At 43.1% G+C, this 13,996-nt stretch overlaps 1 protein-coding gene across 1 annotated transcript in view; it reads right to left on the reverse strand.

Moving 5' to 3' along the window:
* Nucleotides 1-386: 386 nt before the first annotated feature.
* SNX29 (sorting nexin 29) overlaps nucleotides 387-13,996 on the reverse strand; it is a 206,519-nt gene continuing 192,909 nt past the window's right edge. The window contains exon 21 of the mRNA XM_015415493.1: nucleotides 387-462. Within this exon, the coding sequence (XP_015270979.1) occupies nucleotides 426-462 (37 nt within the window). The 3' untranslated portion in view covers nucleotides 387-425. The remainder of the gene's footprint in view (nucleotides 463-13,996) is intronic.

Below are 13,996 nucleotides of genomic sequence, written 5' to 3' on the forward strand. Positions count from 1 at the left end.
CTTTTGACTGCAGCCAATCATGTTGATCCAGTCTTTAGAAACAGCTGGGGGGGGGACATGAGGGGCTACACTTTGAGCATGGGGGTGGTGGTCCCTGAAACATTAAGTTCACAGGTAGAACCCCATCCATTGCTGTCTCCATCCCAGAAAAACAGTTTAAAATTATAGCAATTGACAATGTGTAAAAAAATAAAAATAAAGTACAAATATGGAAATAAATTTTCACATGACAGATTTTGGTGGAAGTGGAATGCACTTTAAAGTGAGAGACAACTTACATAGTTTTAGGCAGCTGTGTCCTTATTTGTTTTCCAACCACGCGCACTGCCCAATGTTCAGAATGCAATCAAAGTACACAAATGGCTGACCTGCGAGAAACTGCAAGGGGGGGAAATCCCTCTCTTTCCTCTCACTTCTTCTGACGCTTAAGCTGAAGCGAAGCCAGAGAAACTGCAGCCTCGCCTGGGAAAGGGAGGGGAGATGAAATGGGCAACATCAGACATGCATCCTCTGACCCCAGTTTCATACACTATACACTAAGGTCCTCCTTTATGCTAAGCAGCCTTCCCCGTTTGTTTGGAAGACGTTAATTAGGGACATTTCCTCCAATCCGAATTAATACATTTTAAGTAACATTTATACTACAACACTCAAGAGCCCCCCTCCAAAAACAGTTTAAAAAAATCTCAGAGTGTTTGAGGGAGATGAATATACCCATGACAGTCTCCTAGACTGCTATCACCAACTAGGTTGAAAGAAAAGCAAGCATAACACCCCCAAGAGGTAGGGTTGTCAACCTCCGGGTAGCACCCTGGAGATCTTGTGCTATTACAATTTATCTCTGGACAACCAAGATCAATTCCTCTGGAAAAAATGGCTGCTTTGGAGGGTCAACTCTGTGGCATTCTTTGGGGTTCTCCCCCCTCCTTTTGGGGAAGAGATGAATTGGGAAGCCCTTGTTTTGCTGCATATGCAGTCTTTCATTCAGATCTTCAGAAATCTCCCTCTTGCCATTGGTGGCCCTATTCTGCTCTCTTTGTGATCAGCACGTACCACCCATTTTACCATCTGAGGGAACAAGCTAGGAGCCCAGGAGGAATTGTGGAGAGAGAGGGAAGGGAAAGGAGGAGAGTAATTTCAAAAATTCCCACATAGCTATATCTCCCCCTCCAGAATTTTATAATCCCTAGAGCAGGGGTGTCGAACTCATTTGTTATGAGGGCCAGAACTGACATAAATGAGACCTCGTTGGGCCAGGCCATGTGTGTCATAAAATGTAATGCCAGGTAGCGGAGATATAAACTTTATAAAGGACGTAAACACAAAGGGTTTTTTTTTACTTAAAATAAAAACACGCTTAAAACATTAGCACTCTTGCAATATTTTGTTTATTTAACAGTGTCTGATAAATGACACCTCTTGCTCTGAATTATTGCATCAAAATGTCTGTGCTGTTGCAATCTTGAGTATGCTGTTCAGGTGTGTATCTGTAAGCTGCAAAGCTATGATGATGCAGCAGCAGCAGCAGAACTGGAAGAAGAAGCAGAAGACAGTCAGTTCCACTGTGGGCCTGATAGAAGCCCTCTGGGGGCCTGATCCACACCTCCCCCCCCCCGGCCATATGTTTGACATCCCTGAGCTACTGCATCACACTTCTGACTCTGTTCAGTGTATGATCTACCAAGACCCCTAGATCCTTTTCACACATACTACTGCCAAGACAAGTCTCCCCCAGCCTGTAATTATGCATTTGATTTTTCCTACCTAAATGCAGAACTTTACATTTCCCCCCATTGAAATTCATTAAATTTGTTTTAGCCCAGTTTTCCAGCCTGTCAAGATAATCCTTTATCCTGACTCTGTTTTCTATCATATGTACTACCCCTCCCAATTTAGTATCATCTGCAAATTTAATAAGCATTTTTGACACCCCTGCCCTAGAGGGTTTGAACAGATCTTTTATTAGGACTCACATATGCTCTCAACATTCCATTCTCTTGGAGCATGCCCAGTATATTTTGAGGACTTCCCTCTCCTTTCGATTAATCTCCAATAATTTTGTTTTCTGCATATTTACTGAACCACTCAAATCGGCATGGAGTGCTGGCTACTTCAGTATTACATACTAAATAATTACTTTAGAAGCATAGTGCTAAAAACAGGTTGCTTACCTGTAACTGATGATCTTCGAGTGGTCATCTGTGCATTCACACCTCTGGGATATGGTGTGCCTGTGCCAACCCCGATTGGTATACTTGAAAGCAAAAGCGGATTTTCGTGCCCACTCTCCGGTCACGTGCGGGGCTCCAGTGCGCATGACCAGGGGAGGGGCATGACAATCCCGCCAGTTATTTCTGACCGCTACCATCAGTCTAATAGTAACAAGAGGACCGACAGCAGAGGGGAAGGAGGGCAGGTGGTGTGAATGCACAGATGACCACTCGAAGATCATCAGTTACAGTAAGCAACCTGTTTATCTTCTTAGTGGTCTCTCTGCATCCCACCTCTGGGAGAGGAACAAGCAAAAAAACACTGCCTACCTGGAGGAGGGAGCTGAGGTCCTTAGATGCACACCGATTGCAACACAGAACGTCCCACCACAGCACGCTGATGAAGACGCACATCTAGGGCATAATGCCTCACAAACGTGTGGGGGCCAGCCCAAGTTGCTGTGCTGCAAATGTCATGGAGCGACCTGCCCTTCAGGAAGGTTGTAGAGGTGGCCACCGCTCATGTGGAGTGTGCACGAAGCAGTCCTGGGAGAGGCTTCTTAGCCAACAGGCTGAGCCAATAGGTAACAGAGTTTAATCGCCTCCACAATCTATTAGACAGGCGTTCCGATGAAAGTTTACTCCCAAGCGATAGCAGAGCGTAGGAGACAAAAAGGACTGGAGATTTCCTAGAAGGCTTAGTCCCGTCCAAGTAAAAGAGCAATCCCACCAGAAAACTGGTGGGATTGTCGTGCCCCTCCCCTGGTCATGCGCACTGGAGCTCTGTATGTGACTGGGGAGAGGGCGTGAAAATCCGCTTTTGCTTTCAAGTGTACCGATTGGGGTTGGCGCAGACACCCCATATCCCAGAGGTGTGATGCACAGAGACCACGAACAAGATCTAGGGCTTCTGGGTTTAGACATAATTTTATGAGTTGTTTGGAAAGGGGGGGGGATTTATCAGCCATGGCTTCTTTCCTCGCTGCACCTGTGTGATGGCTGAAAGTTCACCCAGCATAATTCTGCACAACTCTCAGTTGCTTAAACTCTGGAGCTAGAAACCTGGCAGTAATAGTCCTGAGCATTATGTTTTGAATCCTATGGTAAAAGCATATATAATGGCCAGCAGCATTACAAATATATTTCTAAACAACAACGAGCCTTCCGCTTTCTCAGACTTGGACTAATATGTTGTAAATTCATCACTGTTAACACGGCAGGACTTTTGTTCTCTTTTTATTATCAAAGATGGTGGCTTATCAAGTACTTCTTACCTAAAAGGGAACTTGTAAACTGCAATAAGATCCCATATGCTGATGACTCTGGGTAAACCATTCCGTTGGAGTTCTGTGGGCACTAAAAATTATTCCAACTCATGAGCTTCTCTCAGCAATTAACTCCAGCAAGCAACATCTTATTGCTCTTATTTAGATGCTAAACTCGCTTAAGAGCCGCAGGTTTTGAAAGCTAAGCTGATTTCAGGTTTATGGTGAGATTTAATATCAAGTTGGGATTTTATAATACCCTCCCCCCCAATCTTACAAAAAAGGAAAATACTGTTGTATGGAACACCAAAGAAAACTCAAAACTCTCAGAAGTGTGCCTTCATGGTAGTGTGTCGGTCCCGGAATTAATCATTAGGGCTATGGCAGATCCGCGGGTTAGGGTAGGAGAATGCTTTTTACAAAATACATACAACATACCCCTGTTACAAGACATATTTATTTTGGACTGCAGAACGCTTTACTGCAGCAGTCCTTTAAAATCACTCAGTACATTTGAAAAAGCTTGATGGAGTAATTTCCAAATACATTTGTTATATTCTCCACAATGTGATTTGCTACAATGAAAACTGTCATGCTGACACAGGCAAATGTTGCAGAGGCAGGTGGAGGAAGCAAACATACCAGCATCCCTTTTCCTAAACGATTTTTGGGGTGCAATGTTATGCAATTCCTACCTGGGAGTAAACCCATCTGAAATCAGCAGTCTTGTTTCCAAGTAAATAAAGCAATAAAGCAATGGGGGTCATTGTACCCCCATCGTCCCCAAATCATTTTATTTACTTTATTTATACCCTGCAATCTGCATTCCCACTGAGACTCAAGGCAGATTACATGGTGTATAACAATGCAGTCAAATAGCAAGGGAAATGGTAAGAACCCTTTGGTCTGCACTAAAGTTATGTTCAACTCTGCAACCCCAATAAATTACACAAGCATTGTCAGTTTGAATGAACTTGAGGTTTGTGATGTCTGCTGTGTGGGAAACAGGAAACCCTTTGGAATGCTTTGAAGTGGGATCCGGATAAAGAGCCAAGTGGGCTTTGAGAGGCACAGAATCCTGAGTTTCGGATGGGGAAAACAACACTGGCATCTGGGCCTGCCAGCTAGAGGCTGCCTCCACCTTGGCCACTTGTACCTGCCTCATCTGTATGTGGCAAAAATATGCTTCCCCATCTCACTTTTAAAATAGAATATAAGACTGACGAGATTCAGAAAAAGCCCCAGACTCAATGTTAAACCTTACCCATTGACACTTCAAACACTGCCATGCAGTTTTCACCAGCTTCTGCCAACTGGAATAGGAACACACCTGCCCTTATCTCTGACATTCGCTAACTTTACATAGTATAGCTTTCAGCAATAAAACTCACTGGCTTGGAAGCCACCTGTAGCGCTTTTGAACACTGTTCCCTATGGCACCCTCCACATGTTCCAGGAAAGTGGGCAACTTCTTTAGAGTTTACAATAATTTCATCATTATAATATCAGACAATTTTATTTTTGAAATGAAACACAACTTGCCTGTGACAATTATATCAAGGTTGTGCTGATGTAGCCCTGACCTGAATAACCCAGGCAAGCCTGATCTCGTCAGATCTCGGAAGCTAAGCAGGCCCGACTCTGGGAAGTACTTGTAAGGGAGACCTCCAAGAAGAGGTTGGACGAATATTTGTCAGAGATGCTTTAGGCTGGTCCTGAATTGGGCAGGGGGTTGGACTAGATGGTCTGTATGGCCCCTTCCAACTCCGTGATTCTACGATTCTATGAATACCAGAGGCGGGATGCAGAGGCAGGCTAATCAAGCCACCTCTCTGAAAAACTTCCAAGCCCCCAGTAGAGGTCACCAGAAGTCAACCCTGACTTCCAGGCGCGCGTGCACACACACACACCTCCCCCCGGTTGTGCAGATGTAGGGGTTCTATGGTTGAGGCTGGGTCAGCGTATGAAGCTGAATAAGATGGTGGAATGGGGTATACCACTGCTGAATATTAGCCCATAAAACAAAACTACCAGTCAAGCAGAAAGACAGATGCTCAGAGGTACTTTAGTAATTGAAAGATTTACATATTCTGGGGTGATGCCCAGGGCATACAGTAGTCATGGGCTCTCTTTGTGGATAGGAATTGTGAATGCGGCTCTCCATGATCCACAGAGGTAGTACCATTAGCTTAGATTCACCACAGCACTGTGTGAAGCTCTTTTCAGTAGCACCCAAAAACAGACCACCCTGAAGACTTGAAAGATTCACCAAAACAAGCATAAACTCTTGAAGCTGCAGAAACGGAACCTTCCCTTTGTGCTGTGGAAGCAGATGGCAGGACACTTTTACGGCCTGCCAGTGCCAGAATTCTCTTACATCAACAGCACAAAAGTCTTTTTCTAAAACAACACAAGTACTGTTCAATAAGCTGGAAGAACTAGGACAGGAATAGGACAAGACTAAGGAAGCCCTTTCTTACTTCCAGCTCCAGAACAAACTGCTTATGTGTTTGCTGAATTAAAAAGGGCAAATGGAATTTATTTAATTGAACATATTTTTAGTCTGCTTTTCCAATAAACTGAAGTTGCCAGAAAATTCTCCTTTGAAATTAAGTGGGTTAGGGATGCTTGAACACCCACTGATTTGGGTCAAGTTCTGCTTTCTTGCTGCGAGTGGATTTCTTAAATTGAACAGTCTGTTTGCTCATGAGCAACTCAAGCCTGTTCTGGCTGTTACTTTCCATACATTCATAGTTCAATCAGCAGCATTTCATGCACACACATTGTCACATGGCCAAGTCAGAGTCCTAGCTTGCCTCACACAGATTCGCCATTGTTGTGCTCCATTCAGTAGCCAATTGTTGAAATAATTTGTGAGCCAACAAGTCAGGCATCCAGTAATCATAAATACACTGCACTTTTAAAAAAATGTCTTATTATTTAGTGTTTGTCTAAGTCTGTGTTATGGTGATTATTACAACATATATTTTTTTCTTACAGAGTTATATAGGAACTGTAGTTACCCTTTCTTTGCCTTCATCGTTTAATTATCTATATATTAATTCTCAACAGTCCCCTCTGTGTGCGGATACTTATGTCCACAGACAGGGGGCTCACTCTCACCCAACAGGCTTTTCTACAGACTCAGGGATTCCATGGGTCTGCAGAAAAATAAAAAAAGTGAATCCCCCCCAATACCTTTTGAAATGGCTGCCACAGAGATCTACTCCAGGCCCCACTGTATAGACAGTGAGAGATAGACTGAGATAGCCAGAGAGAGAGAGAGGGAGGGAGAGGGAGAGGGCAGGGAGTAAAAGCTGAACTGGAGCACATGGATTGGAAATGATTCCTCCTGCAGTATGAATGGCTAAATAACATGGGGTTTGAAGCCAGGCCTGGGACTGATTCCTCACTCCAGGTTGGGAAATTCCTGGAGATTCTGTGGTGAAGTCTGAGGAGTGCAGAATTTCTGGAGGGGAGAGTCCTTAGCTGGATATAATGCCACAGAGTCCAGCCATTTTCTCCAGGGGGACAGATCTCTGTTGTCTGGAGTTCACCCTTCAAAGCAATCATTTCCTCCAGGGGAACTAATGTTGTCAACGATCAGGTGAGGGCTAGAGATCTCCTGAAATTACAACTGATCTCCAGATGACAGAAATTAGTTCCCCCGAAGAAAATGACTGCTTTGAAGGGTGAGGTCACTTCCAATCTCAAACTTCATCCTCCGAAGGCTCCACGCAGAAATCTCCAGGAAATTCCCTACATGGAGCTGGCAACCCTAAGAGAAACTGATCTCTGTATTTGGGCAATGTGATAGACAACTCCCGCAAGTTTCTTGTGGGTCCCAGCTTGTCTGATCTAATACCCACAATATTGTGGGGTAACCAATTTTATCTGAGCCGCTTCGGCGGGAGGGTGGGGTAAAAGTCCAAATAAACAAATAAATAAATCTCCTGCACCAATGCAAAAACAGTCACAGAAAAGAAGGAACTGCAACTCTACCACTAGTTGGAGCTGCAAAGCCATTTCATAGCCATTTGGTAAGGTGAGGAGACCTGAGGCTTGGCTCGCAAATGATTGTGGCTTTCCAAAAGGCATGTTTGCCTACTGAACACGTCTGTGGCATCTCTAGCTAGAGGTGGGCAAGAACACGGTCAGTCAGAGAACTTCCCTACCCAAAGACTCCTGCAGCACTTTAAAGACAAACCAACTTAATTTACACGGTTGCCAGTTTTAAATGGGTCCAAACAATTTTGAGGTTAAGTAACGCGGCTTCTTGAACACGCACTCTCAAAGAAGCAAATCTATGCAAATGAAAATGCGTTTTTTCCAAGTTGCTTGGAGAGTTGCTGCCAGTCACAACAGCCAACACTGAGCCAGATGGAATGACCAGGTAGCTTCATCCTGGGTCAGTGTTATACCAATGGTACAGTCCCTCTTATGCTCCAGCTGGCCCAAAGCAACATTAAGAATGTCTTGTCACAACATATAAAACAAATCCCACTGGCCCTTCCTTTTTATATATTAAAAAAAAATACTGTGGTTCTTGCATTTTTAAAGACAGGTTTAAATGCTACTTTAAACTGTTCAATTTCAGTCCCCACCTATGCTTAGTACTCATGGTACTCATGTTACAACTCAGGAGCTTATAGACAGACCTGAAACAAATTTTACACAGTTTTTTTTCCCTGAGCAAATTACCAGCTGCCATTCATTCACAATATGTTTGCACAAATGACGGGAGGAGGAACTCAAGCTGTGGGTGCTCTGGCAAACAGTTCTGGATTGGGCAAATCATTATATGCCAGAGCTCACAGTCAGATACAATACCGCTGTTGCTGAGACTCAAACCTATTCAGCATTACACATTTTAACAACTGCACTTCTAGTCTCCAGTTGTTTTGGAGTATTGCTAGCTAGACATGCCCCCAACTGAGGACTCTCGGCTCTGCCCTCTGCTAAATATAATAAGTCTGGGCAAACAAACCTCCCTCATTATCACTTGCCCCAGGAACTCTTGGCTGGAGCTACAAACCAGGTGTGGGAGGAGTGGAAACCAATAGCAGTGCTGCTTGTTTTGCAACTCCTCTGCCAAGCTGAACCAGTACTAATGTAATTGTGACTCAAGAAAAATCACCAAGTGGATCAAATATTCTTGGGCTTTCAAGAACAGAATTTGTAACAAGCACATGGTTCACAGAATTGAAGGGCTTCTGTGACAGAGGTCCACAGAACACGAAAGTATCCATCAGAATGTCCAAGTAGTCTCTTCTAGGGCCACAAAGTCAGTTTAGGAAAGTGAACACACTGTTGTTCAAACAAGGGAATACCAGAGGGACAGTCAACTGTAGCAAAATACACACACACAAGTCTAGTGGCATCTTAACATTGTTAAGTCTTTAATTAAGGTGCCACTGGGCTTGTGTTTTATTTTTACAAACAAGGGAACCCTTTCTTGGATAACACAGCTTTAAAATGCTCATATGTCACAATATATGTTCATTTAAAAATTTTCCTAAGTATGTACAACCAAAATCAAACAAAGGTACTGTATTTTGGGGGAGGGACATGGATCAGTGGGCAGCATATTACTCTGCTAGAAGAGGGAGGAGGAGGAGGAGGAGGAGACTGGACTTATACCCCACCCTTCACTACCCGAAGGAGTCTCAGCATGGCTTACAATCCCTTTCCCTTCTCCTCCCCACAAAAGACACCCTGTGAGACAGGTGGGACTGAGAGAGCTCTCTCCAGAACTGCCCTTGGGAGAACAGCTCTGAAAGAACTTATGATTGACCCAAGGTCACACCAGCAGCTGCAAGTGGAGGAGTGGGAAATCAAACCCAGTTCTCCCAGATTAGAGTCCGTACTCCTAACCACTACACCAAACTGGCTCTCTTTGGTGAGAACCCCTACAGAGCCACTGCTAGTCAGAGCAGATAGTTGAACCAACAGCTGGACTTTTAATAAGACAGCTTTGTGTATTCATTATACTGAAGGCATTCATTTACAGCATTACACAAGAGATACTACGAGACAGCAGGGTGTTTTATTTTGATGTCTCTGTCTAATATATTTTTCATCCTCAAAGTCCTGTAAGACTACTGAAGATCAAAAGCTCACCTGAACAAAAATATTTAAGCTGCCTCCCAGAATGTACAAAGTTTCTGGACTTGGCAGATTGCTGATAGCAATGAGCTCAATAAGTACAGGGCATAAAGGAAGACCTACTCACAGTTGAGGACATTTGTATCTCAAATGCTGGTGGAACCCAAACAAAAGGTTCTTACTTGACCACAACCCATTGGGAAATATACATGGTAGAAGACACCTTCTTGGGTTTCCCTGTACTTGGGCTGCATGTAGCTTTAGAGGTAAGAAACAAGAACTTTAACTTTTGCTTAGGTACGTACTCGCCAACAGTGGAATTCTTTTAGAACTGCGCTATATGCTTCCAGCAGCTGACCAATGCAACGAATCTGGTTGCAACATTCTTGACTGGTCGAGGTCCCCAAGCTGTTTTATCAGGGGAGCTCCACCAACGTTACCGTAATATAAAGAAGAGGTTATTGGGAGCTGCCTATGTGAGGCTAATTGAAAACAGGATGCACTTGAAGAGAGGCTTGGACAGTCCCACCTGGATGCCTACAAAAATTGGCAAGTTTGCAACCTCTGGTAGGTGAGTATCCCCTCCCCCCCCCCATGATTCATCAGTCTAAATAAATAAATCAGTCCTAGTGAGTATCAGGCAACCAATCAGGGACCAGGACAGAATACTACAGAGAAGGGGAGAGGAGAGAAAGATTAACACGGGCCAAAAATTTACCTGCCCTCCAGGATAAGAGTCCATGCTACACTTTGCCTAAAACAAAGCCCTTATTGGAATTCTTCATATTTAATACCAGGTTTCTGATAAAGGACAGATGGTTCTACAGAGAATGTCCAAAGCACACTATTTAGATGCACAAGTTGAAAACTGACAGGCATAACTTTTGTTTGCTTCTAGCTTGAAAGTATATTAAAAAAAACGCACCGAGAGTTAGCGGATCGGCCAAAAAAAAAAATCCCCCCTCCACAGAATCAATATGTCAGATGCAGACTAAGACATGGAGCGAGCAAACTCATTAAAACTTGAAGGCATTCATATATTTTTATTTTACTGTATTTCATTTCATTTTTTGAAAAATGAAAGCCCTCTGGAATCTGGTACAAGCATCTAGAAATTATGGAAATTTCCCTGTCAGGGGATGACAGGCGAACTTGTACTAAGAAACATGCTTTAAACACCAATCTCTCTCCCCACCCTTTTCCTTAGTCAAAATTCTCTTTCAACAGATCTCAAACATGAAAAATATTAAACGCCATGTGCATATCTCACCTGCTTAGACACAACTGGTGCAGCCTATGGCTCAATTAAGCCCATGAAAATGGAGATGTTTTCTCCAGTTGCTCTATATTATGTTTAATTAGGCCCAAGTACTGTGAACAGACTCATATGTATGGATTCCCAAGGCCTGTGAGAAATGACTTGAACAGTGTTAGAAAAAGAGGCCTCTCCTTCATTATGCTTAGAGATGGAAGTGCTACTGGTGGGTGGAAGGTCTGGCCTGGGATGTAGGGTATCACCCATTCTGGATGGGGTTGCACTACCCTTGAAGAAACAGGCCTGTAGTCTGGATAAGCAGGTGGCCGCTTTGGCCAAGAGTGCCTTTTACTAGCTTTGATGTGTTAGCCAACTGCTGCCTTGCCTGGGCAGAAAAGATTGGGCCACTGTGGTGCATGCCCTGGTTACATCTAGATTAGAATATTGTTATTTCGGGCCACCCTTTAAAGTGTTCAGAAATTTAAATTGGTACAGAATGCTGCAGCTAGGGTGTTGAGTGGAGTAGGTCATAGAGACCATATCACACCAGTCTTGGCCCATCTACACTGGCTCCCAATTTGTTTGTGGGCACAATTCAAGGTCCTAGTCTTGGCGTTCAAAGCCATATATGGTTTGGGATCAACATACTCACTTATGAACCTGCCCACCTGCTATGGTCGTTTTTTTAGACCCTGCTTTGGGTGACCCTGCATTCTGTGATTAGGTGGGTGGCAACCTGGGAGAGGGCCTTAGTCATTCCACTGAAGCTCTTGAACTCTCTCCCCAGGGAGATTCGTCTGTCCCCTTCTGTTGCCGTCTCCCGCCAGCAAGTTAAGACTTTTTTATTTTGTTTGGCATTCCATCAATGATCCCTCCTTCCTAACCAGTTTTAATTGCTGTATTTATGTTTTGTATGTATGTTAATTCTGTTTTCAAAATTATTTTAATGATATGTGGGGATGTTGATTTTAATGGCTCTAAACAGGGGTGTGCAAAAAACCCCAAACCCTGTATTTTTTGGCTCCATTATACCCTATGGGGACCATGTATTTATCATGCATGTTTTAAATTGTTAGTTTCCTTGGTGGCACTTTAAAGGCAGAAAAGGGATACAAGTTTTATTATTAAATAATAAATAAATAAAAGAGCAGTGATAGTCAGTGGCTTGGAAGACAAATTTGGTTTTTGGTATGTCACTTGTGGCTCTTCTGAGCACTGTCCCCAATGCTGTACCTGCCCCATAGTTCAGGAAAGTGGGCAAGTCCCTTCCCTGATGGGGCCTGCAGTTGGCAGGTGATTCTCACCATGAATCAGCTGCTGCTGGTGCAACAGGTAAGCTGCAAGCCTCCTTGACATACAAGTCCTCATGCCAGCTAAGCAAATATGGGTCTTTTGGCTGATGGTAATTGTGGCTCTCCTGGCTTATTATTATTTCCTGGCTTCCTGTAACCTTCAGTCTCAAGTTCCTACTTCTAACCGTTTTGCTCCCTTGGTGGAGGCTGCTGACGAGATGGTAGAGCTTCTTGGGTCTTCTTCTCTTGCCTCGCCTCAGAGTCAGGAATCTGTGCACTCCTCTTGGAGCCCAGAGAAAGGAAGCGGGAAAGCATCTAATGAGGCTCCAGAAGAGATTAGAGCCTTCTCAACTGATTCTGCAGCCAAATAGGATATATCTACAAATCTGCAGATATAAAGGTTCCATCCCTTCCTGGAGGTCACCTTTGCTTGTCCAGAATCATTTAAGGGAGCTTTTCGGACAGCATATCAGATACGTGGATATTAAATCAATTGAATCCCTTAATGAACTTCACCAAGTCCAAAAAGTTTTGTTGACCTTCAGTTCTTCTTTTATCCCGGGATTATTACTACGCCATAAGGATTTTTTATACTCCAAGGGAGTTTTCCCTATCTCTGTGTTTAAGGATTTGTCATTATGTCCATTGCTTCCCAAGCTCTCATGTTGCATGAGTCCTCGCTATGATAACCCTCCTTCCGATACTTTGGACACTACTCAGAAGGCCAATTCTCTAAAAAAATCCTGCTGTCTCAAATGTTGTCAATGTTGGTAATAGGTCTAATGACTTAATTACATGGTCTGAACCTTCTGAAAAATCCCCTATTTTAGACAATAGTCTTTTAGAGTTTGAAATTTTAGAATCATTTAAGACCTTACCTTTGGCTGAACAAAGATCAATTACAGATAGATTGAATTTAGTGAGATCCTGGCTTTTAGATAGTGTTGCACATGATAATGATATATGCACTCAAAGTGATCCTTTAAGTCAGTGGCCTGGTGCAAAAATGGCTTCTACTGATCCCTTGGCTCCCAAGATTTCTAAGGAATGTTCAGTAGAGACTGTTGTACATCATGCACCTCCCAGTCCTACTTCTGTATGTAGAGAAGCTGGGGAATCTGTCCCTGCAGCCTTAAAGCAGCTGTCTCCCTGCCGTCCTATTGATAACTCAAGAAATGGCTGTGTTATGAGTAATTATAGTAATAATTTTGATCAATTTATTGAAATAGATTAACTACCTGAATGCTCCCCATCGCCATCCACATCTATTAGGTTTGCCTCTTGGAATACAGCAGGATGGAGGAATAAGGAAAAGGACTATGAATTTATTACATTCCTTATGAACGTTGATATAGTCCTTTTACAAGAAACTTGGGCTACTACTCACTTATATTTCAACGGATACAATTCATATTCCCTCTTAGCTTCAAAAACTAGTAATAGAGGCCACCCCCAAGCAGGGCTAACTATTTTTGTTTCCTCCAGTTTAAACTTAAAAACGCTCTATCTCCAAGAGTGTCACCCTATTGCCCAAGCCATTCTTTTCAATCACGAAAACTTTGCTTTAATTATTGTAAATATATATATTCCTCCTTCAGATAAAGATGTTACACATGTATACTGGAGCCACTTAACCACTTTCTTAGAAGGTATAGAACACCAGTACCCATTGACTGAAATAATCATTGCGGATTATTTTAATGCCAGAGTTGGCAATGATATGTCTCTCCTTCTCAAAAATCTGTATCTTGACCAGGACTCTCTTCTTCCACTACTTTCTCCTTTCCCAAGATACTCTAAGGATAATACTTCTAATTTAGCTGATTTAAGATTAACATAAGTTTGTATACAGTTTCATAAGTTCTGCTT

This window comes from Gekko japonicus, unplaced genomic scaffold (genome assembly GCF_001447785.1).
Source record: "Gekko japonicus isolate JY-2015 unplaced genomic scaffold, Gekko_japonicus_V1.1 scaffold1631, whole genome shotgun sequence".
NCBI lineage: Eukaryota > Metazoa > Chordata > Lepidosauria > Squamata > Gekkonidae > Gekko > Gekko japonicus.